At 49.2% G+C, this 27,180-nt stretch overlaps 1 protein-coding gene across 2 annotated transcripts; it reads right to left on the reverse strand.

Annotated features, from left to right (window-relative positions):
* Positions 1-9,253: 9,253 nt before the first annotated feature.
* Positions 9,254-25,540, reverse strand: FECH (ferrochelatase). 2 transcript variants are annotated; one of them, XM_074812908.1, is made up of 11 exons: positions 25,431-25,540; positions 22,859-22,964; positions 21,515-21,634; positions 20,988-21,136; positions 14,800-14,934; positions 14,155-14,261; positions 12,707-12,805; positions 11,865-11,972; positions 10,730-10,894; positions 10,261-10,320; positions 9,254-9,798 (listed from the first exon to the last, which is right to left on the reverse strand). In XM_074812908.1, exons 1-11 carry the CDS (start codon positions 25,495-25,497, stop codon positions 9,661-9,663), a joined length of 1,254 nt encoding a protein of 417 aa, XP_074669009.1. In that variant the 5' UTR covers positions 25,498-25,540; the 3' UTR covers positions 9,254-9,660. The 2 variants fall into 2 exon arrangements, with proteins under 2 accessions (XP_074669009.1, XP_074669010.1); XM_074812909.1 differs by lacking the exon at positions 25,431-25,540 and adding an exon at positions 24,636-24,738.
* Positions 25,541-27,180: the final 1,640 nt, after the last annotated feature.

Genomic DNA, 27,180 nt, shown 5'->3' on the forward strand with positions numbered 1-27,180 from the left:
GGCTCTGGATTCTGTGTAACAGCTCCCTCTCCATCAGCCCGGGGGGAAAACCAGCCCCCTGGCAGCACCCACCCTGTCCCCTGGGCTGGCTCCGGCACTGGGAAGGGCCAGTGCTGCCAGGCTGCTGGGCCGCCACGCCGAGGGCAGCGGGGCCGGTTCGTGGAGCACGGGTGGCTCCCAAGGGCCTCCACGTCCCGGCACCGTGAGAAGCGCGAACGGCCAGCGCAAACCCTCCGACTTGTGCGGCCAGGCGAAGCTTAAGTTTGACCCCAGGTACCTTCACGCAGGCGCAGATGTTTTAAAAAGATTTAAAGTGCCATTAAGGTACTTCTTGCACCTCCAGCACCTCACGCACAAACATCACCTTATGCCAAAGCCAGCGTCCAAACCACGAGGTCAGCCCTTGGGAGCTGGCTGTTTTCTCGGGGCAGAATTCAAAGAGAAACTCCTCTCCCCAGGGTCCTTCCTGCTGTTTCTGTAGCACGGGGACACCTGGGCTCTGTGCTGGGGTGCTGGGCAGAAGCTGCCGGGCACTGCTTGCAGGAGCACAGCGGGTCTGTGCTGACTCGGTGAGAAGCTGCAATCCCCTTTTCAAGCCTTTTTGGGCTACTGGGTCCCCGATGAGCAGTAAATGATTCCAAGACTCCGCTCCGCTCACCGAGGGACCCACCGTCTTCTCCATGAGGGCAGACAGTCGTAGCGCCTTCACTGTGAACCACAAATCCTGCAGAGTCGACTCGGCTGCTCGGTTGGATTTGGGGTGGTTTGTGACGGCTGCTAACGCCATTCTGGTGCCCCCCCCGCTCCTGTACAAGCCCCCAAAGCCTCCCCCGGGACCCTCGTTCAGCTGTGCACACAGCGGTCTCCATCCCTCAGACCCAAATCTGCTTGGTCTCCTCGCCTCCACAGCACGTCGTACGTCCTAGAGCTGATCTGGGCTGGCTGCAGTGTTGCTCTCGCGTCCGTTGGCATCACGGATTTGTGTGAAGCACCTTTCCAGAGGGTACAATTCACATCACCTCCCTGCTCCCGGCCCTCACCGCTGCTCCCTGGGCAGGGGTGGTACACACACCATGCCGCCAGCAAAGCATCTCCCGGGCAAGGTGTGGTGGATTAATGCCAACTTCATCCATCAGAGAAGATCTCTGCACCACTGGGCAGGCTCATGTCCAGATCCCCCCCAGCTTCCAGTAATCCGCTGGCAGACCTCGATGTCCCGCAGGCCAGCTCTTCCACTTCCTCCAGTTACCAGGTGGGGAGGTGTTGATGCTGGGAGCACTGGGAGGGAACTGGCCCGGAGCAGGGCCTTTACACAACATGCTGCCTCTGTGCCAAACACGGGGCATTTTCCTGAAGAAATGTGGAATATTGAAAACAGGTTCCCACACACAGCTGCCTCGGGTACCTTTTGAAGGGACCTGGACAGAATACGGATTGTGAAGTCAGCAGAGTTGGCCAGAGATGATGGACAAAAGCCTGGGGATGTGCTGTCAGGCAGCAGCATGCTCCTTTTTTCCCCTTTTTGTGAAAGCAGGGTTTTTCTTCCATGTGAGCATCCATGTTGGAGGGAGGGTACACAAACACGCTGACTCTAAACACTGACTGCGTGAAACTACCGAGCCTGTGGTTGATTTACTGCAATCCCGGCCTTACCCTGACCGTAAAGCCAAGGGGAGGAAGAGCCCAACACCTGCAGCTCTGCTTTACCATCATCTGAAACCGTGTTCGTCATCACCTCAGGGTCTGGCCGTAGCCCACGGGCACAGGAGGGCCCCGCTGATCCTGCGGGCATTAACCCGGGTCTTAATTAAATTCCTGGTAGCTGCAATTAGCAAACACATTTGCAGGGGACATCAGGACATTATTTACTGCACATTTAAGTCCCATCTGTCCCCACTGCGTATCCTGAGCCCACCTGACAGAGCGTCAGAGCATTTCCAGCCATCTTACAGAAACACGGTTTTGCCATATTTTCCCGAGTTTGAGCGCTTTGTGCCCATTGCAGCGGCTGCAGCTCAGACCAACACAAGGCACGGCCGCGCTGCTGGGAAACAGTACGTTGTTCATTAGGGTAACATGACACCGTTAGTCTAAATCATACTCAGAGGCTCAATAATCCCAAAATCTCCCTTAATATCTGCGGTTTATCTCCAGCTCCGATAATGGAAGCAGAGTGCTGCAGTTTAATGTGACAGGCTGTCTTCTGATAGAAATTACGCTGACATAATTATTCAAGTAGCTCTATTGACTTCAGGTTATTTACTCCAGCCAAAATTAACAGCAGCAAATTATCTCAACCACCGACATAAATTCTGGACGCCTCGGGCAGAATCCTGCGCTCACACGAAGCCCTGCCGCGTCCTGGGCGCATCGCACACTTGTCGGGCGAGGCTGCGGTCCCCAGCCCGCTGCAGCACCTCGGCCCCCACCGCTGCTGCGCAGAGGCTTCACCCACCCCCCTCCCTCTCGGCTGCACCCCTCCGCTCTGCGGTTCGCCATGTCAAAGGCCTCCTGGCGTTGCGTTAGGTGCCCCAGCACCCCAGCCTGCTGCGGGGAGAGGTTGCTATTTATAAGGGCTTTTTCCAGGCGCTGCAGCGTGGGCGCAGCGCTCACGCTTTCAGCCCCACCGGAGCCTTTCTGCTCTCCGCCGCTGTGTCAGGTTTTCCACGCCACCAGGGAGTGTAAATGTGTCTTCACAGGCATTTCGGAGAGACCCTGGAACCCTGGCCATAAATCAGCAGGCGGTAACGTCGCTCCTTAGCGCTTTGTGGATAATGTATTTTGACATCGAGGTAATGAGACAGAGGTTTGACTTCCAACTCCACGTCCTCTGCGGTGGCTCCAGTCCTGGGGGGGTCGAGCCCTCGCAGCCTGGCTGAGAAGCGCCCGGTGCCGCCTGGCATCGCTCTGCCGCGCCCGGCCCCACGCTGGATGAGGCTCAGACACCGCTGTGGCCCATTTGGGACAGACCCGCTCCCTCCCATGACACCAGCTCCGCGCCCCAGCCACTGCTTAAAAACAAGAATAGCATGAGCGCAGCATTTCCCTCTTTAAAGTGACTTACTGCAGCAGGGGACGCAGACTCCCATTTACAAACTGCAGCGGGGTGTCCCCGTCCCCATCCCGTAACATCTGACCCTTCTCCCCGCCCTGCGAGCGACGCGATCGCAGGCAGGTCCCCTCCTCGGAGGACAACGGCCGCGACAGCTTTAGCGCTTCCTCCCCACGTTATGGCCCTGCGACCTCCTGGCCTTTGGGGTTCAGATGTCAGCGGGCGGCTGCTCACGACACAGCCTCTGAGCCCGGGGGGACAAAAGGCCGCACGTCCCAGCGCCCATCCCTCTCCAGGCAGTCAGGTAAAGGATGATGTTCAGCCAGGCCAACAGATGCAGACTAAATAACCTTTTCCTGCCACTTACTGATGAGCACAAACTTAGCAGGAAAACAAAAGGCAGATTTTAGACCCGGTACAAATTTACAAATCCCTGTGCGCCACGTGCAAGAACAGAACTTGCCTGTGAGGGCTTGAAAGTTCTGAATGACAAATAAATCCCTCACCCAGCGCACCGCAGGTGGTGTCGCTAGAAGGTGGGTGCTTTTCACAGAGGATGAAGGACACAGCACGGCCAGTAGGTGCTCGGACGGCCCCACGTGGTCTGACCCAGCCAGGAGGTACAAATCAGTTTAAGCCTTCGACCCGCCCGTGCTGAGCCCACCCGCAGCGGGACGAGCAGCTTCCCCTGAGGCGGCGATTGCCCGGACAAACCTCAGTGGAAACCAGCAACGAGGAGCTGCCCAGCCCAGCTTCTGCGCCGCCAGAGCAGCAGAGGGGCTGTGGCTCCTGCCCAGCACAGAGGAGCTTCTCTCTTCGCTGCCGCGTCTGGGAGGTGGGAAGGGGACAGCCAGCGGGTCGGCCGTTGCCGCAGACCAACCGATGCACAGACATTTTTTTACCCTACCGTAGCTTCCTAAAGGGAGAGCAAGCCAACGCTTCCATAACGTTAGAGAGATGCTTCTGGATTCAGATAAATGTGACATTGCCTAATTTCTGCCACGCTCACTCAACCAAATCTCCACTCGAACGCAAAGCGGTGCAAAATGGAGCCAAAACTCTATTCAAATGCCATACAGTGCAAAATGGAGGCAAATCTCCACTCAAACGCAAAATGGCAAAGCTACCGACTGAAACACCAGAGAAAAGAAAGCAAGAAAGAATCACCTGTCTCCCTCGTTCTACCCATCTTCCATCCGTTCAGCTCTCCCCCATCACAACCCGGTAATGGGAGTTCACTAATGGATCAACTTTAAGTATACAACAACTCTCATCACTGTTCTAGAAAATAATCAATCAAGTACTTAATTTTTACACAAGAAATAAGCTGCCTGGAGACTGTTAATAGATAACTGAATAAATTAACAATCACAGGTGGGATTCAAAACTAGCACAAATCTTTTCTTCACATCTTCTTGAGCCCATTATTACAGAGAACACGCAAACTCTCTTTTCACAGAAAGCAGACACTCAACTCCACGTCCCCTCTGAGTCCAAGCTGGACCTCAGCAGGAGGAAACTGCACCACCCGTGTGTTCTACATCACCTTCCACAGCCTGAGGGTCACTCGGCGCTGTCCCAGGCACAGCGAGATGGAGCCGAAGAGGCGGGGTGAGGTGTAATTCATGCTCGGGAACAGGCTGCACCTTCAAAACAAAGGCTTGGGCTGGATTTGATCCCTTATACAGAAGGCAAAACAAAGGCACAGCTCTCCCAGCCAGAGGTAGGCAGGTTCCTGGGCAAAAGCCTCACTGCACAACGGTCTCCTCCAGCAAGGGACCAGTTTAACGGATACCAGAGTTTGTGGGACATCACAGAGGTGACTTTATCAGTGTGAAATTATCACGCAGCGACTGCGGGAAGGTCACGCGTACAGACAGCTCCGCGTGAGCGGAGTAAGCGGCTCCGACTACTGGGGACACCCGTTTTCAAACCCGTGTGTAAATACCCAGAGAAGGGCTGTGGCTCATGGAACTTCACCAGCCAACTCTGCCCTGGCGCATGCCCAGCTTGGCCCTGAGGGGCTGCGGGGCCAAGCACCGTTATTTCCCCTGAAAACCCCGGGGATCGGCCCAGCACGGGGTTTGGGCGAGGCCGGGGCGCAGGCCTGGAGCTCCAAGCGAAGGAAGAGAGAGGATATCAAACGCCATCAGAAAGGGCTCTTACTGAAGACACACAGCTCAGTTATTTCTTCCAAAAAAAATTTAATTGAAATTCCATCTTTATGGCCAATGATACACAGTTAAGATTATACAAATTTTTTGTGTGACGTTAAATGGAAGTCCTTGTCCAATCTGAAATAAGTAGGTTGGACTAAAAGCAAGTATTTGTACACATCTGGTATTAAAAATAAAAGGAATTTCTCTTTCTCTTGCATCTTACACTTCATACTGATTTCCAGCTCTCCGGGGGTGGTAGAAAGGAAAAATGAAGTGAGCTTTTAGTTATTCTTAGGAAAACCCCAGCCCTGCTGAACCCCACTGTAACATCCTCTTCTCCAGGGGGAGCTCACAGACACTCTCCACACACCTTTTAATGTTACAGCACCACTTTTGGAAGCAATCACATTTTCCAAAATGCAGCCAGTAATACGGGAGATTATTTTATAAACTCCAAAAGAGAAAAACTTCAACTGAACAAAAAAAAAAGCAAAATTGCAGAGAGTTAAATCAGAACAGCCTAATCATGAGCAAATTCTTCAAAACATTCCACCCGCAAACAGCTTTACTTCCCCCTTCTTTCCTTAGGACACCAAGGGCTGCCTCTGAGCCCTCGATTTCTCAACCACCCTCAGGCCAGAGCGCCGGAGCGCTGGCGTGGAGATTTCACTGCCCAGCTCCCTCATCCCCGCTCTCAGGCGCAGTCTGGGCCACGCAGCCGTTTGCCTGAGCAATGCGGAGACACCTGGGCTGGGCACAGCAACTCCCCGCCGCCCCAGGGCCCGAGGGCTTGGCTCTCCCCACCGAAACCCTGGGGTATAACACCGCCCCAGTGCGTCACCCCAGCTCACTTCCACCGGCTGCTTTTTGTCAGGGCAGATGTAAATGATAAACACTTGCCAGTGAAATGAAGTACTGCACCAGGCGTGTAACTGATAACGAAAAGAATCAAACCCGATTACTGTCCGAGGACTAGAGCCTCCCAGATGCTGACACTTCCACGTGCTCAGATCAATCCCAGCGGAGCAGGAAGTGCTCAGGATCTGATGAGACTGGTCCTGAGGTAGTAGCACCAAATGTTTCACATCTGCCAGAGGGGCAAACTGAACGCATAACTGCAGGATGAAGAGTGCAATCTCCCGAAGGCAGCGGCTACACGTCACCAGCAGAGTGCTGACGAAGGCACGTAAACGGGTGGGATTCATCTCCTCACGTCAGATATGTGCAACAGAGCTACTACCTCTGAGCCAGGGCACCGCGCTCCTGCGCGGGCAGCACGGAGCCGAGCTCACCCCACCCGTTGCGGACGTCTGCTTTGAGAGATGAATACGTTTTCAGAAATGCACATTAAAACAATATTTTGACCGTAAATAGTACCTAGGAGACCAGCTCAGTTGTTGACATGTAGTTCGGAAGCATCTAAAGTAAGGTCAGATGAATTCCGCTGTTAGTTAGTGTAGTCAGAAATGCTCCCAAACAGAAATTAGGAGATTTCAACGGCAGCAGAATTCCCATGGTTATTAATCTCATTCTTATCTTGATTTCTATTAAAAATATTAAGCAGAGTTGCTAGCTAAACTTGCTCAGGTAGTTTTTCAACAGGCTTTTGATGCTGCACTAATAATTTCTGTTAAATAGCAGGACAGCGTGATCTGTTCAGCAAAATGAAGAACCCCACCAACCCTGTGAGATGAGACCCATCTGCTGAAAGAGAGAAAATTAAGTGATTTCTACATCATGGTCTAATAGCAGCAATAGGCTCAGTAATTATCTCACTTGTGGTTAGCTTTACTAAAAAGTGAATTTTAAATACCTTTTATTACTGGGGACAAACATAATGCCTCATAATTAGTACCAGCTAATACTTTCAGTATGGGAATAAAAAGCCAGCCTGTATTTATAGTATCGCAATGTTCACATGAAGTTAACCTTCACTTTCCAGCTGCAGCCACACTTTTAAACGTGCTGGTCACAACCTGGATTTGAAGGCCGATATACCCTTCAGCTGGTAGGAAAGAGGTATAAGTAGGCAGACTTTACCAAACAGCCTGTTTTCCACTGACCCACGAGCGTCAAGCAGAGAAATGGGAACAGAGAAAGTTCTTTGTCCAACGAGAGACGTAAGGCCAGTGTTCCCTTCCCAGGCATACTGCAGACATTTTTATTCTTTTGACATTGATTCAAAACTTTTCCATGAAGATTTCACCCTTCCATACACATGATAACCCTACCTACTCCACCTGAGCAAGGGCAGGAACCAGCTTTGTGCTCCTTTTCCCTGCCAAGGCAGCAAGCAGAGACCAAGAATGGAGCAAGGAAGGGAGAGCCGAAGCCCCAGCTCCTGGCTCCCCGCCCCTCAAACAGGCACGGTACGAAGGGTTGAGGAAGACTTCTTTCTGCTACAGCAATGAGGGACAGCAGTAACGTAGGAGGTTCTGGCACTGAAGGGATTTAAGTCTGGCTCACCATAATCACACCTGGAAGCTGCAGTACGGCAGTGGAGACTCCTCAACCAACTCTCAAGAGGTATTAGGCCACAGGCCCTATGAGGCTGTGCAGGAGGATTTACTCCATGGCAGTACTTGGCCCACTGGCTGCTCGACACGGCACCCATTCATGTCTTTAGCATCCCTTGTTTAATTCTTTCAACATAAGACAGAACAAGATAAACCCCTGCTTTGCCAACAGAGGCCTATCTTCTTTTTAAACAACCCTACCCTTGAAAGATCAGAGGTTCAAGCTGTTCATGCCTCGTAGTTATGTAAGCAAATAAAACAGTCCGAGCAGCATGGCATCTGCTTCTCACACAACACAATTAGCTGAATCGTTGATTTACAGGAAACTTGCATTGCCAAAGTACCGGCATTTCAGTGCTAACTACATAAAGTAAACATTTATCCCCACGAAGCTGACAGCCAGACTAACATGTGTATGGCTCAGTCCCACAGAACGCTGTCACAGCTTCGCTGCCCCTCTGTTCCCCCCCAGGAGGAGAGGTCCCCGGGCGCCAGGACCACAACTGAGGTGCTGGGGTACTCCTGCCCTGAACGACTTCAAGCGCCGAGCTCCGGCGTGCTGTGTGGCCACCAGCCTTTTGGAAAAGCCCCCGCCCATCCCGAGCCTCACCGAGACACAGGTCCCGGTGCTGACAGTGAGGAAATACTGCCCTGAAAAGGTTTTTCACTCTTCAAAACTACCACCACTACCCAGGAGTGGATTCAGCAGCCTTCATGCACCCAGACGCCTGCCAAAACAAGCAAGAAGTTTAGCTGGGTGATGGGCGCACACTCCCGGCCCAGGAGCAGTGCCAGAAATCTAGCAGGCAAAATTCAGCTCTGGAGAAAGGCGTGCGTAAGCACACAGCTGCCAGCCTGCAGGGCTGCCTGCTCTCAGGCACCTGCACGGTAAATTACTCCTGACTTATCATCTCAGTTTTAAACAACAACATGAATTAAGCTAGATCAATTATACCTATGGAACTCTGTAGGTATCCCACAAAAACCACAGCACTGTGGCACAGTAGAAAGCACAGAGCAGATCTATAAACTTTCTGGAGAGCAAGCCTGACTTCCTAAATTTACTTAACCAGAGAAAGCCCTTTTTAATAATAATTTTGAAAAGCCATTTTGCTTAAAAGGTAAGCCAACATGTTTCCACACATGCTGCTAATAGCTGCTAGATTGGAAACATACATAGTTTGTTTCAACTGAGCACGTTCTTCAGCTTCACCCAGCAGGCTTATTCCTTTCATTTTATGCTCTTCAAATGCGGAGGCTTTCCTGCAGATAACGAGAGTGTTTTTTCTAGAAAATGTAAACAAATCTTGTGCCTTCTACTATCCCAGCTAAGCGTGCACCAGAAGTTTCTGGCAGGAGAAAAAAACAAAAACAAAGCCTTATCCTTATGTTCTAAAAAAATATAGACTTTAAAAAGCATTAGAAATCACTTGATCGTCAAACCCAACTGAAAAATCACTCTCCAAAGAGACAATCGGCGACTGTACTGGTTATACTGTACCTTAAGCATAAACAAAACAAATGACTATGACCTGGAAAGCTGAAATTAATGCACTCATGGGAAAACTGCATACAAATAAATCCCTGCATAGGAAATAGAAGCTAATCTGTAGAAAAGTTTTGTAAGTTTCTCAGTGCATACTCATGGGCTCACGCTAAGTCCAATCAGAATCGGATGAAATGAGATCTTTTCACATGTCACAGGATAAACGCCCTTATTTCCCTACTTTCTACGAACTCTTCCCAAAGGAAAAAAAAACAAAAGAAAAATAAAACAAAGAAGTCAAGTGCTCCTCACTGTTACGTGAGGTTAACATCACCGAGACTGCGTGTAACGGAGGAGAGTCTGGTCCGGCAGCGGAGAAGTCACAGGGCCTCTCCAGGGCAGCGCTGCTGCGGGGCCCGGGGGGGCTCCCCGCCACCCCCTCCGCGCTCAGAGCGGCGGCTGGCTGGTGAAGAAGGCTTTGGTCTCCCTGCAGACGGGATTCACGCAGAGCGGGCAGCAGAGGGTTAACTGCCTAGAGCAGATTTCATTTGACTGGATATGTGAACAGACCAAGTCAGCCAGAGCCTGAAAGACAGTTAATTAAAAATCAGAAGTGAGCAAACCCATCTGCATAAAATAAAGGCTTTAACGTGTGGAACACTGACTAGTGAGATCGCCAAACCGTGCATCCACCAGGCTACGCTTTCGGAGCACCACCCTCCTCTACTTCAGGGGAAAATCCCACTTTAAAACTGCACGGGCATAATCTCTTCAGAGAAATATTTCATTAAAAGATTACTATAAATGAATGCAAAACCGTTTTTCTTTTTTGTCAAACCAAACTTCTGAACTTTTTTTTTTTTTTTTTTAAAAAAAAACCCCAAACCACAAACTGTGGTAAAAGAAAACTCGTTGTGGTATACAGACTAAGGGCGTTCCATTTTCGCTCTTAAACTCAAAATACTTGAAAACTACAAGAAGGCATACACAATCTAGGAGGAGACACACAAGTGCAAATATTTACAACTACTGCAACAAAGAAGATACCTTGGAGAACAGCGGGTTTCCATTAAGAGACTCTGCTCTTCTGATATTTTCAACTCCACACTGAATCAAAAATAAGGAGAAGTTAAATCTGCCAGACCCTTCACCAGCCAGCCTTCAAAATATTTTCTACTTCATTCAGAAGTTCCCCCAAAATTAATTAAATGCAATACCATGTTTTTCAATACAGCAAAAATAAATATAATGCAAAATTTCACTTTGTTGCCAAAAAATCAATGATTCTTTTTCAGTAAGGACAGTAGTTAAATCTAGAGAGACAAATTCCCACCTGTTTTGTGTTGCTAAAAATTCATTTGAGTTAAGCCAGTTCAGATTAATTTTCACTTTACAGAAAAATTAAATTTGCCCCAAATCATATTGCAAAAAGCAACTACAAAGCAAATTTCAAAACAGAAAAAGTCATTTTGGAGCACCACTACCCAAACAGTTATAAAAGCTATAAAACATTTACCTCATTCGCTAAAACTTGGGCATACTCAATGTCCAGTTCATAAAGCGTTTCAATGTGGTCACTTGTAAACGCTATTGGGACCAACAACATGTTCTTCTTCCCTCTCTGGCACAGTCCTTTAATGGTCTCATCTGTCTGCGGACCTAGCCAAGGCATTGGTCCAACCTGGAAGAAAAGGGGGAGGGAAGTAAAAAAGAAAAACCCCCTCATTAAATCATTCTTACAAAGAACACCCACGTTGTCTTAAGTAGGACAGCACAGACCAGATTATGTTTAAGATGGAGCCAGTTATTTGTATTTCCCTGCTCTTGATAGTACCTCTCACTTTCTCCATTAAATTTTTTATGAAGACATACTGTTCCGCTATTTAAATTCCAAAGAAACAGAACCTGGGCTGGCCTAAATGAGACTCTCACTAAAATCAGTGAAAGTTTAAATAAAGGTCTACTGTTGCCAGTTCAGTAAAACCCTGACCACCACTGCACAGGGTTTACCTGCCCTTTAAATAAGTTACCAAGCTGTAGCAAACTATCCTTACCTCTCTCCTATCCATGAAGTATTCGGTGCTGATGTACCATAATATGCAGCTTTAAGAACAAGACAACAACAGTATAAAAGGTGTAATGCCCCTAAAACGTAGGGTTACTTGTACCACATAATTCTGGTAAAACTTATTATTACTACTGCAAATAGTGAGGAACATAAGTACAAAGTAACACAAGCAGTCTTCCTCAAGAATAATGAAGACTGTCTGGATTATCGTCATTACGAATGTCTGTATCACAGTGATGACTTTGGGAAAACGGCTCACAGATCCTCAAAAAGCAAAAATCCAGTCAGTGCTCAATAACTCCTCCAAACAGAGAAAGATAAATGCCAAAGTAGATGTTATGAGATCATAGGTTTTCTATCAGACACATCAAAAATCTACTTTAAAAAGGTGCGATACACAAAAAAAGGCAAGAAACTGCGGATAAAGAGTATCTGGAAAGACCGAATTTGAGTAAAAGATGGGGGATTCTGTTCTAGCAGAAATACTTGCTGAAATGGGAAAAAGGCACTGAGGTTATGATCTTCTTAAGCTTGGAAGATCATAAACACCATCACCTGAGGAGTTTTAGTGTGGCACACGTACCTTGGACTGCCACACCAGCCGGTAAGGGTTGGAGTAGTTCAGCTTCTCCATGACTCTCTGGACAGTAGCTCCCACTTCCTGAGGATATGGATCACCACGGTTCACGACCTTCAACACAGAAACACCAGACGTTTTTCTACCAGCAAACATGTTTGGGCAAAGACCACCTAAAGACTGGGGAAGGCGAGCACGCTGCATGTGATGGGGCTGTATCAAGTGCCTGGCTCATCCAAAACAGGGAAGAAAAACTGCATTCTGGCCCAGCAAAACCCACTATGAAGCTGCTTCACCAGAACATCTCCTCGTCCTCCTCCCCATGAGAAAAGATAAATTCTTTTATCATCACATGTAGATACGGTTATCTTCGGTAACAGCGCTGCATTTCTGAAAAATTATCTGAGAGCCATTTCACTGCAGCTGCTGGTTGCTGACTGAGGATTAACTCATTTATTGCAACCTTGCACAGATTTTACCGTCATTCCTTCAGGGAAAGCATTATTACTGCTTTCTAGAGGTGAGAAAATACCAAATTTTCCCCCCCATTACCATCCAGGTTTGAGCTGGCAAGTTCGTGAGGCCATGAAAGCAGCTCTACTGAGCCTGGCCTAACCCAGCGCCCCACCTACAACGGTGGCAGCAGCGTAGATCTGAGAGTAACCAGAGCTCAGGCGCCACGCCTTCAGCTCCGCCTCAGGCTCCCACTCACCCTCGTGTTTCCCTGGCACTTCCACAACCATGGCCTTACCCGGGGCGGGGGGGGGTGCGAGCTGTGTCCCCTCCCGCTCAGCCCAGCCAGCGTGACCTTGGCCTAGCAAGGCCAGAAACCACCCAACGGAACTCACAGACATGGGCAGCGAGTGAGCCGAGAAGAGGATGACGACATCTTTCCTTTTGTCGGGTGGGAATAGGTTCAGTTCCTTCTGTATGTGATCAGTGAAGCACTGTTCAGAAAAAAAAAAGCAAAGACCTGAATCAGAAACACTGAGAGGCATCACGTGCTCTCAGATAACCTGAGACAGGCAGCTTCAATGCTCCAGGTTGCCTTAAAAACTTCGAAATTCCCCTTTCGGTACACGTGGGGCAATAGTGAGAGGCAGCACGTGCTACATACTGTTGAGTATACGCTATCATAGTGCCCAGGCCCAACACACCAAAGCTCCCCGCGAACTTTTCATCACCCCAGTGGCTTTAAGATGCCGGTAACAAATGGAAAGAACAGAATCAGTTTTTTAAAAAAGCGTTATATATGTACTCTGTCTAATGGAAACCATTTTGCGGGTTCCCTGAAGGTATGAAAGGTTCCTAAATCCGGCTGAGGTGTTTCACTGAAGGCAAGGAGAGCACATACTGAAGGCACAGGGAGTGCAGAATAGCAGTGTCACGGCATCAGGGGAAGGTCACACACTGCAGGCAGTTCCACCCTGCCTTCCAGCAGTCATTTTATCATCTATTCAGCACACCACAAAAACTGCAAAACTCAAACTAGAGGAGAAGCTCCCCAACAAAGACATTTTCTGAAAAGAAAGGAGCAAGGTTTCCCTTAATTGCTGCTGCTGCAGCCAGTGCCGTGCCTAGAATGACCTCTTTGCTGCTGGACAAGAACCGGACAAACCACTGATCTGTGTGCGCATCGGGCACAGACCTGCCCTGAGCAGGAATGTGGACTAATGACCTCTAGAGGATCTTTCCAGCCAACACTGCGACAATAACAGGACTACGCTTTTGAAACAAGATGTGTGCAATGGTCACTTTCACCCAGTGTTATGCTAAAACATCTGGCATGAACTAAACATCACTCCCCTGTAATTTCATACCTAGTAGACAAGACACATTTCATTACCGTAACTAAAATGTACCCTCAAACTGAAGCATTCTTGTTATTCTTCTCAAGTATTTTTTTTAAATTTTTTTAAATAAATATCTATCAACACAGCCTAAATCAGCAAATAAGTTAATCTTCTTTTAGTACCTTCTATAGCTAAGTATCTTGTAAGCTTTGTTAGAAGCTAAGATTTAATCTAAGAGAAGTGTTTCCTCAGAATGTTCCTATTGCTTAACATTACACTGTCTTTTGACTGGTAGCAAATATTTCTAAAAAGGAAACTCAATAAACATCTGTATTTATGTAGTTCTTTGTTGTTTTCAAGTCAGTTGGCAATGCAAAGATACCAAGTTTCTCCTACATCAACCAACCCAACAAAACCCCAAGGAAGGCCACTCTGGTGACCTACCAGACCTGCTCAGCCCACAGCTCTCATTCTGACTGCCAACGGCACAGGCTCATCCCTACCTGAATAAGAAGGGGATGTGTGGGCCATCGGTCAATTATACTCCACTTCATCTTTGGCTTCTCCCCTTTCTTATTATAGTAGCGATAAATGGCATTTAAACTGCTTCCTGAAATACAAAACATAAATTCAGGCAAGGCATTAGCAACCTGTCAGATTAAAACAGTTCTTTAGCAAGGTATTATAATATTTTTAAATGCTACATATTTAAAATGCCATCGTAAATCAGATCAGAGCGCCTCAAACGGGAATAATTATATCACAGTGCATACAACGTACCAATTATATCAAAGTTCATACAACATGCCAATTATATCACAGTTCGTACAACGTACCAATTATATCAAAGTTCATACAACGTACAAGCCAAGAACAATTTGCTAAGCCATTAACTGAAGAACAATTATTGTTGTAGCTTCCATGAAGAAAGCCTACTCAGTCGTGTTCCTTCAGTTTATGTTCTCTCACAATAACAGTGGTAACATAAAGCTATCCTCAGTTCAAAAGCTTCTACTTAAAATTCAGAATGACAGTGAATCCTGCAGACGCCGAGCTGGCAACGAGGCCCGCGGGAAGGGGTGCTCTGGGGAAGAGGGGACAGCTCGCACCCACCCGCAGCCCCGCGCTCCCCTCTGCCCGATGCTCACCTGTGGTAGAGCAACTGTACTGCGGGTACTGCGTGAAGGCGATGGCCCTCTCGATGCCATCCTTCTCCATCTCCTCAATCGCTTCTTCTGTCAGGGGATGGACGTACCGGAAGCCAATGTAGTATTTGTGAGGTGCTGCCAGCCAAAGCACACGAAAAGAAATTGCAGGAAAAAAACCAAGAACTCTCAATAACATATCATTAATAAGTACAAAGTACAGAACCAGACAGACTGAAACTGTTAAAGTAAACTTGTTGATAATGTTCCAGGTACTTTTCTAAACCACTGTCATATAAACACACCTTTCTTTGGCCAAGTATTTTTCCAGTAACTCACTTTGCTGTTATTAGAATTTAAAAATTATTTAGACTACTGTTTGCTCCTGCAGGAAGCATCACTCTTCTGCTTCCGCTTTGATTAGCAGAGGCGTGGTTTCCAGACTGTACAGGGCTCTGATGTTTTACTGGGCAAGTTCTGATTTAAAGGACGTGTTGGTAAAAACGTGTCACTGTGAGATGCTCAATGAACACTGCTACACCCTAACACAGAGCCCAGCCACAGACATGCTACGGGCTTCCTAGCAGCACAGCTCAATTTGCTCACTGAAATCAGAGGTTTTACACACACCAATGTAATTAAAATGCAAAACCTTCAGAAAGACAAGGCTTTCTTCATTCTGCCATACAAAAGGAAACATCTCGCTTAAGCAGTTTGCACATTCCAGGAAAATTTTATTTACATAACTTTCAAACATAATTGGGCTGCAATTCTGTGTGCCAGCACTGAGATATTCTGCTCTACAGGGATCAGCTTCCAACTGGAAACAGCCCTGCACCTCACAGACATCAGCTGCCCATAAGGCATCTGAAGAAAATCAGGTAATTTTATCCCTTTCATGCTCCAGGTGCCAACAGAGAAGTCACCAAAACAGGGTGCCTTCAGCACAGGAAGGATTCGTGTGCCTTTGCAGGGTCAGGCCCTCAGGCCCAGCACCGCAGGGGCGTTCCAGCAGGATTTCCAGGCACCCAGCATTTGCTCCAAGTCCTGCTTCAGCAAACACCTGGCTCCTGTGCACTTCCCTCACACGCTCTCTTTCCCTTCATCACTGATGCAGATGTAATTCTAGTTCACTTCTTCCCACCTCCTTGCCATTAACCACATTATAAAATAAAGCTAAAAACAAGCCAAGGTGGAACCATCATCTATGGTTCAGGACATCCTGGGGTCAGGATCCTGGCAAGAGAAGCTGCTTTCCCCCTCGCTGGGGAGGCTGCTCCGCTTGCACATAAACCCCCACAGGCCGGGACTGCTGTCTGGGGCAGGAGACCAGTGATACTGAACACGGGACACATGTTCTTTCATTCCAGTTTCTGGGGAGGTTTTCATAGAAATCTTCACATCTTTAAACACTTTATTTTGGAGGCAACGTTATTCTCTCCAAGAATTAGGTTCTTCCATTTTCCGCCTCTAATCTTTTGGGCATCGGCTTTGAGGTTTGGGGAGTATGGTTTGGTTAGGGGGAGGGAGGAAGGGGAGGCTTGCTGTTTTATTTTGGGTTTTTTCAGTAGAGGACAGAGGTTCTTAAGAGAACAAAAGCAAAGTTTCTTTTTCAGGGTTTCCGGGTCACTAGCTCTGAAATAACATTTAACAGGTTTCTGAAGGAAGCAGATGTCCTGTGCTTGGTCTCCGCTCCACACATTCATGCAGGATTCAGAAAACAGGTTTAGTCAGCCCCAGTTCTCTGCAGGAGGCAAGAGAGCTCCCAGCTGGGAGCAGCAGCAAATAATGACCCAACTTCAGCAGCCCCCGGAGCCAGTGACCTCATTAACATTTTAAAATGGCATTAAAAACAAAACTCTGACGAACCAGAGCAAAGACAGGAGGAGTTTAACCTGGGGAAAGACATACTGGGAAAAAGCATGGCCAGCCTGGAAACTTCTTGCCATACTCCCTCGGTACTACATTTTGTCCTGGATCACGGGCAGCGAAGGAGAGATTCTCGTGTCTGTATACACGTTCATTTTGTTGTTACAGCTGGAGTCAGAACCACTGGAAACTGAGTGACATCTCCTTCCACAAAAAGCTGCGTATCGAAAGAAACAACGTGGCCCCCCCATCTTGTGAGCTTTCATTCTGCTGTCAAGGGAATCTCAGCTAAACTACAGCTCGTAAGAAATACTAAGAACCATTATAATCAAAAACAATAAAAAAAAGCAAGATGTGCCTTCTTAAAATATAATTACCGCTGCAAGACATTAGCCTATTTGATGCCAGCACTAAAAAAACCCCAACAACAGAAATGGATTTTCCTATCATCATGTTTGTGTGATTTATTCTTACAGACTACTGAGCATACCCAACCCCACTCATTCAGAAGGAAGAACTCTTGTTCATTTTCAGACAGCTGCCTGTAACAACAAAGCTTCATTTTAAAATTAAATTGTTCCCAGATGATACGGGTGAGGCTGTTTATTTACTACTTTATATTAGTCCCACTGCCAAAGCATAACATGTCAGATGTATAGTAGAAGTCAGTAAATCAGTAGATTAATTCATACAGGAGGGAATTTCAGAGGTGGTTATTGATACGAACACGGGCTCTTCACCAACGGCAAAGACATGGCAACTACGAACTCTGTGCCCCAAAAGTCCAGATCAAGGTTAAATGAGTACACAAAGCATTTCTTCTTTGCCATGTGTTTCCAGTCCTGTCACCACAACCTGCAAGTTACTCATCAGCAGGGCCCAGCGCTCCCGAAGTGCTCCCCGCCAGCACACGACATTCCCAAACACGCAGCTCAGTCTGGAAGCACTTCCAACTCTTTCAAGCTATCCTGAAGCAACACAGTACTGGGTACGGCTGCAGGGTTCCTGGAAACGCTTAGGAAACGGTTAGCACTCAACTCAGTGGTTAGCACATTCCATTTTTAAAACTGCAGCTACGGCTAGGTAGAAAAGGAGGCCTCTAAAGGACTTATCAGGTGTAAGAGCTGCACAGCAGCGGGCACGACTTCACGGAAAGCGGCCACCAAACAAAAGCAAGCGGGAGTGGCGCACTGAGAAAAGCAGATAAACTTTCCAAGCTTTATCTTCAGAACCTGTTGCCAGCCTGACCCTTCAGGGGCTGCTGCTGCTAAAAACACTTCTGCCCCAGATGCCGCAGCCCGGTGCAGGTTCAGCTTCAGGCTTTGACTATACTTGCAGGGACCGCAGCTGGAATTAAGCTAGAGAGTAGCATCGGTGGAAAAAAGGATCGTATGTCACCCAAATGAAGGTATCAGTGACATGTTACATGCTGAACAAATGAAATAAATGTAGTTCTAGCCTTCCAAGAGCATTACTTTTCACCTTCCAGAGCCATTTACCAGCCTTCTACCTCTCGCCCTTTTCTACACAAGCCTGAAGCAGGTGCCACAAAGAACTACAGAACAGCTAGGAATCAAATAACACATTTTGTCAGACCTGGAGGGGGATTCCCTGACACGCCAGCACCACATCAGCAAAGGTCATGGAAACTGAAGGGAGAAGGCGGCTGGCTGCACCACGCACTGCAAAGCTGCTGAGCTGAAGAGAATGAAGAGCTCTCCTCTTTGGCTTCTCTTACTCCAGCAGTTCTTCTATTAAAAACGTTTAGTGTTTCTGTTGGAGTGGCAGGATGAGAAGTATTATGTGTAGCTAACACACCGGTGAGGAATTCAGCGGGCAGCTTAGTGATCTCGTTAATTCCCTCTACTCACAAAGGCAGTCTGCTGCTTCAAGAACAAAAAGCATAATGCAGAGAAATGCCTTTATCAGAACAAAGGTGACCCCCAGACAGGTCATTTCAGACAGAGCAGCCATCACGGTACTGTTTCTCCTGGCTTTTATCAAAGCAGTGGTGATTCGCTGTCTTCTTCCGTCTGTCCCGTAAGAGGCAGGACACAGACACCCCCGAGCTGCTGTGTGAATGTGGAAGTTTAATTCCTAGTGCTGCCACTCACGTTTAACAGTGCCATGGTTTTAATGTCACACAGCAAGAAACTGTAGTGCACAAGGTACTGTAAGGAAATGACCCACCACCGTCAGCAACCAGCAGAGAAAAACAGGTTCACCGCAGGTGCCAACTGAGCAACAACACAGCCTGAAGTCAAATCCAACTAACAACCAATTCGAGAGCAGTTTAGCTAAACTGGTGCAAATTCCACCATGAACGCACTTAACCTGGGCAAAAACCGACCCACGTATCCATTTGGTCTCTCAGCAGAGAGACTGAAGGTGGCTGAATCCCCAGAAATCAGCGTTAGGGAAAGGGCTCAGCTCTGTGTTTGCACACCGAGCCCGCTGCAGCCACACGGTCAGATGGGGCAGCGGAAGCCCTCGGTGACAGGACGCTCAGGGAGGTGCCCACACCCCTTCCCATCACACCAGTGCTGCGGGGGGAGCCTGGCAGAGGGTGAGCCGCGCAGGTCACAGCTCCCTGCTGGCAGGGAGCAAGGTCCAGAGAGATTCAGTTATCTGGGGAGCGGGGAGGGAGGCTGCAGGCACCTTTCAAGTTTTCTTATCACCAAGCAAGAACTGGCAAGGACAGCATCTACTCCCACCCAAGCCAAACTGTTAGGCCTTATCTCCCGCTCATGCCCTCGGGCGCGGCTCACCGCTATCACTAGGCCAAGCCCAGCTCTGTTCATCTACGAAACCTTGTCTCTTCTTCCAACCGACCTCCTCTTCAGCCCTGAAATCAGGCCTAATAGGTATGTGTTCTTTTATCCATTATTAATAGTGACAGACTCCGAGTTTCAAAAGCTCTGGGTCTATCCAAGCAGTAACTGCAGAGGGACATTTCAGAGGAATGAAAGACACCCACGGCTTTGGAGGTCAGGCTCCCACACCCTCCTGTACACATACCTATTCTTTAGGCTCAGGCTGGCATAACAAAGGCACGCAGAAAAGGCTTTAGAGCGTTCAGTTCTGGCCTCGGAGCCGTTCTACATCAGACAGTCCCTGCAGAACGTCCCGGCTGAGCTGGCCCTGACTGGGAAGGGCGCTGCGGGGAGCAGTGGGAGCAGGGAACGCTGCGGTCCCGAGCCCCCACCGCCGGCTGCTGCAGGCGTGTGGCAGCCACGGGAAGCTGGCCGTGGGTTTTCAGCGGGACAGCCCACCCCCTGTGAAAGTCAATAGCACCAGCGTGCAGAGCAGGGCCAGGAAAGCCTGCAGACAGGTGCTCTGTACCCTGCCTGTGGGCACACACGCAGCCCAGCAGCAGCATCATCCTCCCGCTCTGCCTCTTCATCGCAGAAAATTACATGAGAGTATACTGCCGCTGGTCACAAATCTCCAACTCTTATGCTAGTGAGAACGCCACTCTCAACACCCTTCTCCCCTGCCTGCCTTATTTGTTCACGTGAAATACACTCCCCTTTCTCATCAGCTAAGGCTCAACCACTCGTCTTCAGTGCAGACTTCTTCAAGCTCAAGCAGGGCTGACAGGACAAGGCGTGACGCCTCGCCGTTACACACCGGCGGAGACTCCTGTCCCTGCGCTTCAGCCATCTGAGAAGACACACTTTGCCTATCACAGTCATCTAGATTTCTTCCCTGAATCAAAGGAGAGAGACAAGTGCACCTTTAGAGGCCGGGCCCACCCTTTGACAGTGACCTTAAGATGAACTGAATCACCGTCTCTCCAAGCCCAACTCTCCCTCGGTGAAAGAGGGAGCAGAGACCACCCGCACAGGCCAGATGCCCAACTCCTGATGGCCCAAGCTGCGCAAGATGAAACACGGCCAAAGCACCTAAGGGTGGGCTCACCCAGGGCAGCTTTTAAGCCAGTTACCGTGGGCACGGGCAGGGAGGGCAGCTGGGCCACAGCACACGCTGGATCCGGCCTCAGAAGGCGGGCAGACGTTTGGCTGTTGGCGCTACACTGCGTTACTGCAGGCTGAAGGAGCACTGACAGTACTCTCCAAGATCAAAGCCATTCCACCGTGCAGACCACAGCACAAAAATGTACTGGCGTGTGTGGGAACCCCACGCTTTTGCATATGCTGAGTTTTTAACGAATAAGAACTTCTGCAATATCTTTTTCATGGTTTCCTAGCAGGACTGAAAACACTGGTCACACTCACAATCAAAATGGAGAAGCAAAAGCTACTGTACAAGTGTCTAATTCCAACACAGGAAGCAAAAGAAACTTTTAACAAGGTCAGTACCGGTGCGCGGAGACATGCTGTCCAGCAGTTTCACCATGCCTTCTCCCTGCACCGCCGTCCACTTCTTGATGGGCGATCCGCCTCCAATCCTGCTGTACTGCTCCTGGATTTTCGGCGTGCGGCGTTTGGCAATGAATGGTGCTAGTTTACTAGAGCATTCCAAAGGTACACGTATTAATATCACCACCCAGATCACCACCCCTCTCCCCAAATCCCTCCGCTGCAGTGGGTTCTTCCATGGCAATCTCTCCGGATTACAGCAAACCAGTCCTGCACGGCTTGTTTAATGCTATACTCCACCACCCTTCCCAAGGCTTACTAGATAACAGGAAACCACAATTTGCAATTAAAAGAGAACAATCTGGGCACGCCTATTTCCAGAAAATTATAACACCATTTCTTGCACCGACTGGTCCCAAGATGAAACAGTCTTAAGAAATATACGCCAAAGTTAAATGTCCGAGCCTACAGCTAAGACAGCAACACCCAACACTAACTGTAACACAGAAGTTCATGGTATTTCTCACTTTTGAGCTGGAAGCGTCATTAGATCTCTGTCCAGGAAGAGACGAAGCAAGAAATCGTGCACATCATCCAGCCGTTCTGGACCTCCCATGTTTAACATCAAGATTCCTGTTTTAGGTTTCCTACGGAAGCAAAAGATATTTCAAATCCTACTGACCTACTGCTTTTTTTTCTTTATTATTATTACAAAACATTATCCTTCTGCATATGTCTTCTGCAAAAGCAGCATCCTATTTGGAAGTTCATCCTGCTTATGTAAAAATGTGAACTACAAGCATGAATAACCAGAGGACAAGTATTTACATGATCTTTACTTTTTATAAAAAAAGTAATCACTTTGCAACACAGAGTTTAACTGCAAATATACTGAGAAAATTATCTTGCAGCTGAAGGCTGTAAGGGAGATTATAAAACAGGGCCTAAGGACTATCTCAGCTGAATGCCAGCTGCAGATTCCAACCAAACCAAGCAGCAGCTTCTGCAGAAAACGGACGAGCTGCCCACACAGGACTTCTCTTCATTACGTTGGAGACACAGCTCCTCCTGAAGCAGTGAGAGTAGCAATGAGCCATTCTACACATAAAATAAGTGCAGGGTTGGTTTAGTTTGGGTTGTTGGTTTTGGGTTTTGTTTCCACAAGCGGTTTTCCACGCAGGCGCGGGTCCGGCATGCTGTCCTAAGGACAGCGTCCCTCCCAGCACAGCAGAGCGGAGCAGACGGCGGTATCAGCTTTTACAGAAACAGCTGCTGATCACAACTCTCACCCAGGAGGTGGATTTCCCCACTGAAACGTTTCCCCTGCCCAAGGGAGCCCAGCAATCAGGATCTCTCACCTCCTGAGGAGGCAGAGCCGAGGCTGCACAAGGAGCTTTGCCCTCCTCTTGTTAAAGCCAGAGCCTTACAGAGGGGCACTGAGAGGAGCCTAGGCCTGCCCCGATGGGTCGGGGCCTCAGTTCCCATTCCCCTCCTCCTGGAGTGTCTGCCAGGAGGTTGCTGAATAAAACCCAGGAAGCAGGAACCAGAGCCTCCAGTAATAACAACACCATCCTACTGTCTGTTCTGCTATTGCTTCCGCACTGCCTCAGGCCTCACCACGGGCCAGCGCGTTCTGCAGAGCACAAGGCAGCCTCCTCTGCCCCACAGAACTGCGACAAGAGGCTGGGTGAATGCAGCCAGCCAGATAAAAGCAATCACACAAGCACAAAAAAGCTAGATCAAGCCCCGTCCCTGCTGTGTTTTACTACGTATCGAGCTCTGCTCTGCCAGGAAGGCCGCACACGGTATCAGAGAGAGACAGAGGGCAAGGCGAGCAGGGCACACCCACCCGCACCTCGCCCCAAACTTACCGTGCTTCTGGCTGAATTTGAGGCTTCGTGCTCTCTGTCACTGCGGCTGCAGTTGCCTGACCCCTCCATCGGACCGGGACCCTCAGCTGACTGCTGCTTTTTACAGCTGGAAGAAAGATAACAGCATGTTGATAACCTCGCACCGGGCTGAGGGGCCTCTTCACCAGGCAGGCACTAATCCCTCAGCAGCTATACAAACACACTTGGCAGTGGCGTGCTGCTTGGCATTTTCTCCCTTAAGCTCCAGGTCCTGGAATCAAAGAAAGTCAGGAAATTGCAAGCTTTTGCCTTTCTTTAAACACTCTGTACACTAAGAGCTTTTCAGATACCAGGAAGTTACCTAAACCCAGACGAAAGCCTCACTAATCTTTAAGCTCTGATTGTAAATCCAAAGTAACGGGTGACAACACAAGGGAAACAACGCAGGGCTGACACGGCGAGGGTTAAGTGTGTGAAGCTATGTGGCCCCTCACGGTACAGTCACACCTGGGCTACCTCTAGACAAGCCAAGTATTTCTGCACCACCTCCACAACGTAGGTTAGACAGTCATTAATTTAGGGCCCCCAGCAAACTTCAGCAACGTAGGTCAGCCATAAGCACACAGCTCCTTAGCTTGATCCTGCAGCGGGTGCACTGAGCAGCAATTTCAGAATCCATTTCCCCGGGAGGTGGGCAGCCTTCTTTCTCCCTACCCAGCCCAGCGACTTCTATTATTCCTGGATTCAGCATCAGCCAAAAGCCAGGACACTTTACTTCCCACATGCTGGTTACAGTCTGCTTTGTCAAAAGCACACTTTTGTTTTCCTCAGGAGTTCATAGTCGTTACACGGTATTTTTCAGTGCAACAATAGTGTGAATTGCCCAAGCTGAAAAAAATTGTTAAATCCCACGTCCCCGGCTCTCCAGCAATCGTTTGGTGCAACACTTCCCTCAGCAGACTGCAGGAGTTCAGCTGCAACTGAGCCCCGACAGCCCAGACCTCCTCAGCCGCCCATCCTCCCGCTGAGAAGAGCATCTTACGGTTCACAGGTCCCTAACAACATCCTGAACAGATGCTGAATGCCCTCAAAACCTGCCGAGATCAACGACAGCGAAAAGCATCTTGAAAATGCAGCTTCTTACTCGGGATTACGAGCGTGTAGCTGCGGATGCCTGTGTCTGCAGAGACAGAAAAGGCTGAAAGCTGAAGAACTTCAATTCAAGCATCGCTGATGCCTTGCGGATGCCTGTGTCTGCAGAGACAGAAAAGGCTGAAAGCTGAAGAACTTCAATTCAAGCATCGCTGATGCCTGACGGGCTCTTTTCAAATGTTTACGTTCTCCCTCCAGTTCTCGGGTTATTACTTTTTGAAGCACTGACACTGTATGTGAATTATATAGAACAGAGATGTTTCAGTGGCTGTAAATAGATACCAGGAAGCATTTGTTTTACTGTGGGGGTTGGAACTAGATGATCTTTAAGGTCCCTTCCAGCCCAACCATTCTGATTCTGCGGAACTTCAGGCCAGGTTTGGGCACGTTTCTCTCTGCACCGTAAAGCACACGGCGCAGAACGCACAGGGTGTGCGGCGACCACGACCCCAGCTTGATGGAACGCTGGTCAAAGTGTTCTTTTAATAAAAGTTTTAGAAACGGCATTATCCTATCTGACCAAACAGGTCCCCGGGGTGTACCCACGCTTCCACTGGTCCCGGGACAAGCACCGGTGTCTCTGGGCGGGTATGAGGTGAAGTTACTCCACCGCTACGGCAGGGACGGGGGAACGTGTTGTACTTACAAGAGGTAAGGAAAAGAGTTGCCGCCGGAGGAGCACACCGAGCGTAAAACCTAAAACACGTACGGCTGTGCAGGCAGCGCGTCAGGGTAGCTCTGAATCTGACTCGCAACTCTTTATTCTGAACCTGCCCTTGTTTTAAAAACGCAACCTGTGAATTGTTAAACAAGGACGGTTTTTACACACATCCTAAAGAGGGAAGTGCCTCCTTGAAAATTATAATCCTGAGGGGAAAACAAACACGAAAACGAGAAAAAAAACTAAAAAAAAAACCCCAACCTGTGAACTGTTAAACAAGGATGGTTTTTACACGCGTTCTAAAAAGGGAAGTGCCTCACTGAAAATTAAAATCCTGAGGGGGAAAAGAAACAAAAAAAACCCCAAGCGCAACAACCCCTCAAATAATAAAAAAGCGAGCCCGGCAGCAGCAGCGAATGACAAACTCTCTCCGAGGGAAAGCTCCCGAGCCTCACAGCCCTCAGCTCAGCCCGAGGAACGCGCCATCCCCCGCCCGCCCCGCGCTTCCCGCCCGCCCCGCGCATGGAGCCGCGTCCCCTCAGCGCGGTCCCCGCGACCCCCGGGGCAGAGGCGGCTCCAGCGGGTCTCGGCGCGGGCACCGGAGGCCCCGGCTGAGCCGGCAGCGTTACGCAAAGGCACCTCCCGGGCGTTGTATAACGCGGGGCCGGCGGTCCCGCCGCCCTCCCGGCCCCGCAGCCCCCGGCCCTCAGCGCACACCCCGGTCCCGGCCCCGGCCCCGGCCCCGTTCCCGCCGGCTGCGGTCGGCGCCCACAGACTCACGATAACGCGCCGCCCGGCCGGCGGCGGCAGCAGCAGCGGCGGCGGCCATTTTGGCGGCCGCCTGCATTCCCTCAGACGGCCCCGCCGCCGCCCCTCAGCCTCCACCGCCCCGCCGGCCCCGCCGCCGCCCCCCGGTACCGCCTCCGCTGCAGCGGGGGCGGTACCGGGGGGCGGCGGCGGAGCCGGCGGGGCCGTCCCGGGAGTCCCTCAGGCTGCGCCGTCCCTCACAGTCCCTGTGCGCGACCGTTACCACAGGACCCAGAAGGGAGAGGGTGAAGCACCCCGCGATCCAGACAAAAAAACCACCAATATCGAGTATTTTTAAACCCAATATCGAGTATTTTTGGAAGCCGGGCACCCCTCGCGTTGGGCGGGGGGATGTTATGAAGGTTTGCTTTGCCAGCAGCGCGCTACAGGGGAAAAAAAGCGCTCGGGCAGCCCAGGGTTGCACAGCTGGGCTCTAAGGAAGCTGCGGGTCCTTAAAAAAAAAAAAAAGATTCAAAACCTTAAATTGACACCGGAAAAAAAAAAAATATCTAAAAATTGGTGTTAAAAGCCCTAAAGTGGACATAAGCAAACGCAGCAAATTTTGTAAGGATGCAATAAAAAAAATATTTAAAACCTTAAATTGACACCGAAAAAAAAAAATCTAAAAATTGTTGTTAAAAACCCTAAAGTGGACATAAGCAAACGCAGCAAATTTTGTAAGGATGCAATAAAAAAAAAGATTTAAAATCTTAAATTGACACCCAAAACAATCTAAAATGGACGTTAAGAAACCTAAAATGGACATAAGCCAACACAGCAAAGTTTGTAAGGTCGCAATAAAAAAATAAAGATTCAAAGCCTTAAATTGACACCAAAAAAAAAAAATCTAAAATTGACATTAAAAACCTTAAAATGGACATAATCAAACACAGCAAGTTTTTTAAGGACACAATAAAAAAATAAAGATTTGAAATCTTAAACTGACACTGAAAAAAAAATCTAAAATTGACATGACAAACACTAAAATGTGTGACAAACACTAAAATAGTGACAAAACACTAGAATGGACATAAATGCAGCAAATTTTGTAAGAACACAATAAGGAAGATTTAAAATCTTTTTTAAACACTAAGTATCAGCCCAGAAATTCCCCCAGCGCCTCAGAGCTGGGTCAGCCTTCGCGGTTCACCGGGGATCCCTGTCCCGCCCGCCTCTCCCAGGGCGCGGTGACCGATGGCCTCCTCCACCGTCCCACCTTTCATTTTCCTCCAGTAGTTCCTGGCCCCCCCGGCCTGTCCCCAGCCCCTCGCCCGGGTCGGACAGCCCTCAAGCCAGAGCGTTACTCCCCTGGGAAGGGAAGGACGAGGCTCTCGCCGGCAGCACCGCACACGGACATTTTGAATGCTCCGAGCCTGCATCAGCGCCTGGACGCTGCGCACGGGGCACGACAGCCGGGCACTTGCTTTAAAAACGCCGATAAAATGAGGGACAAAACCAGCACTGGCCCCTGCGCGCTGAGCGGGCCGAGGGGCTGAGCTGGGAGCTGGCTCCATGCTCCTGAGTGAAATGCACGGGTTGGTCTCGGCCGGGTGCACCAGGAAAAAAAACCCCCGAGATCATTATTTCCTGCGACAGGCGCGGGTTTTGCTCTCAGACTGAAATTCCCTCCAAGAGACAGATTGAACAGGCTTTTCCAAGCCCCCCGGGCACGGTGGGAAAGCTTCGCCATGGGGCTGCGCCTCTTGCACGGGGACATTCACCA

The sequence above is a fragment of the Strix aluco genome, chromosome Z, assembly GCF_031877795.1.
Source record: "Strix aluco isolate bStrAlu1 chromosome Z, bStrAlu1.hap1, whole genome shotgun sequence".
NCBI lineage: Eukaryota > Metazoa > Chordata > Aves > Strigiformes > Strigidae > Strix > Strix aluco.

Coding starts and splice junctions, on each gene's coding strand:
- FECH (XM_074812908.1), bottom strand. CDS start 25,497: ATGCAGGCGGCCGCCAAAATGGCCGCCGCCGCTGCTGCTGCCGCCGCC. Junction 22,965..25,430: donor CGGCCGGGCGGCGCGTTATC/GTGAGTCTGTGG, acceptor TCTTTCTTCCAG/CTGTAAAAAGCAGCAGTCAG. Junction 9,799..10,260: donor GAAACCCGCTGTTCTCCAAG/GTATCTTCTTTG, acceptor ACTGTCTTTCAG/GCTCTGGCTGACTTGGTCTG.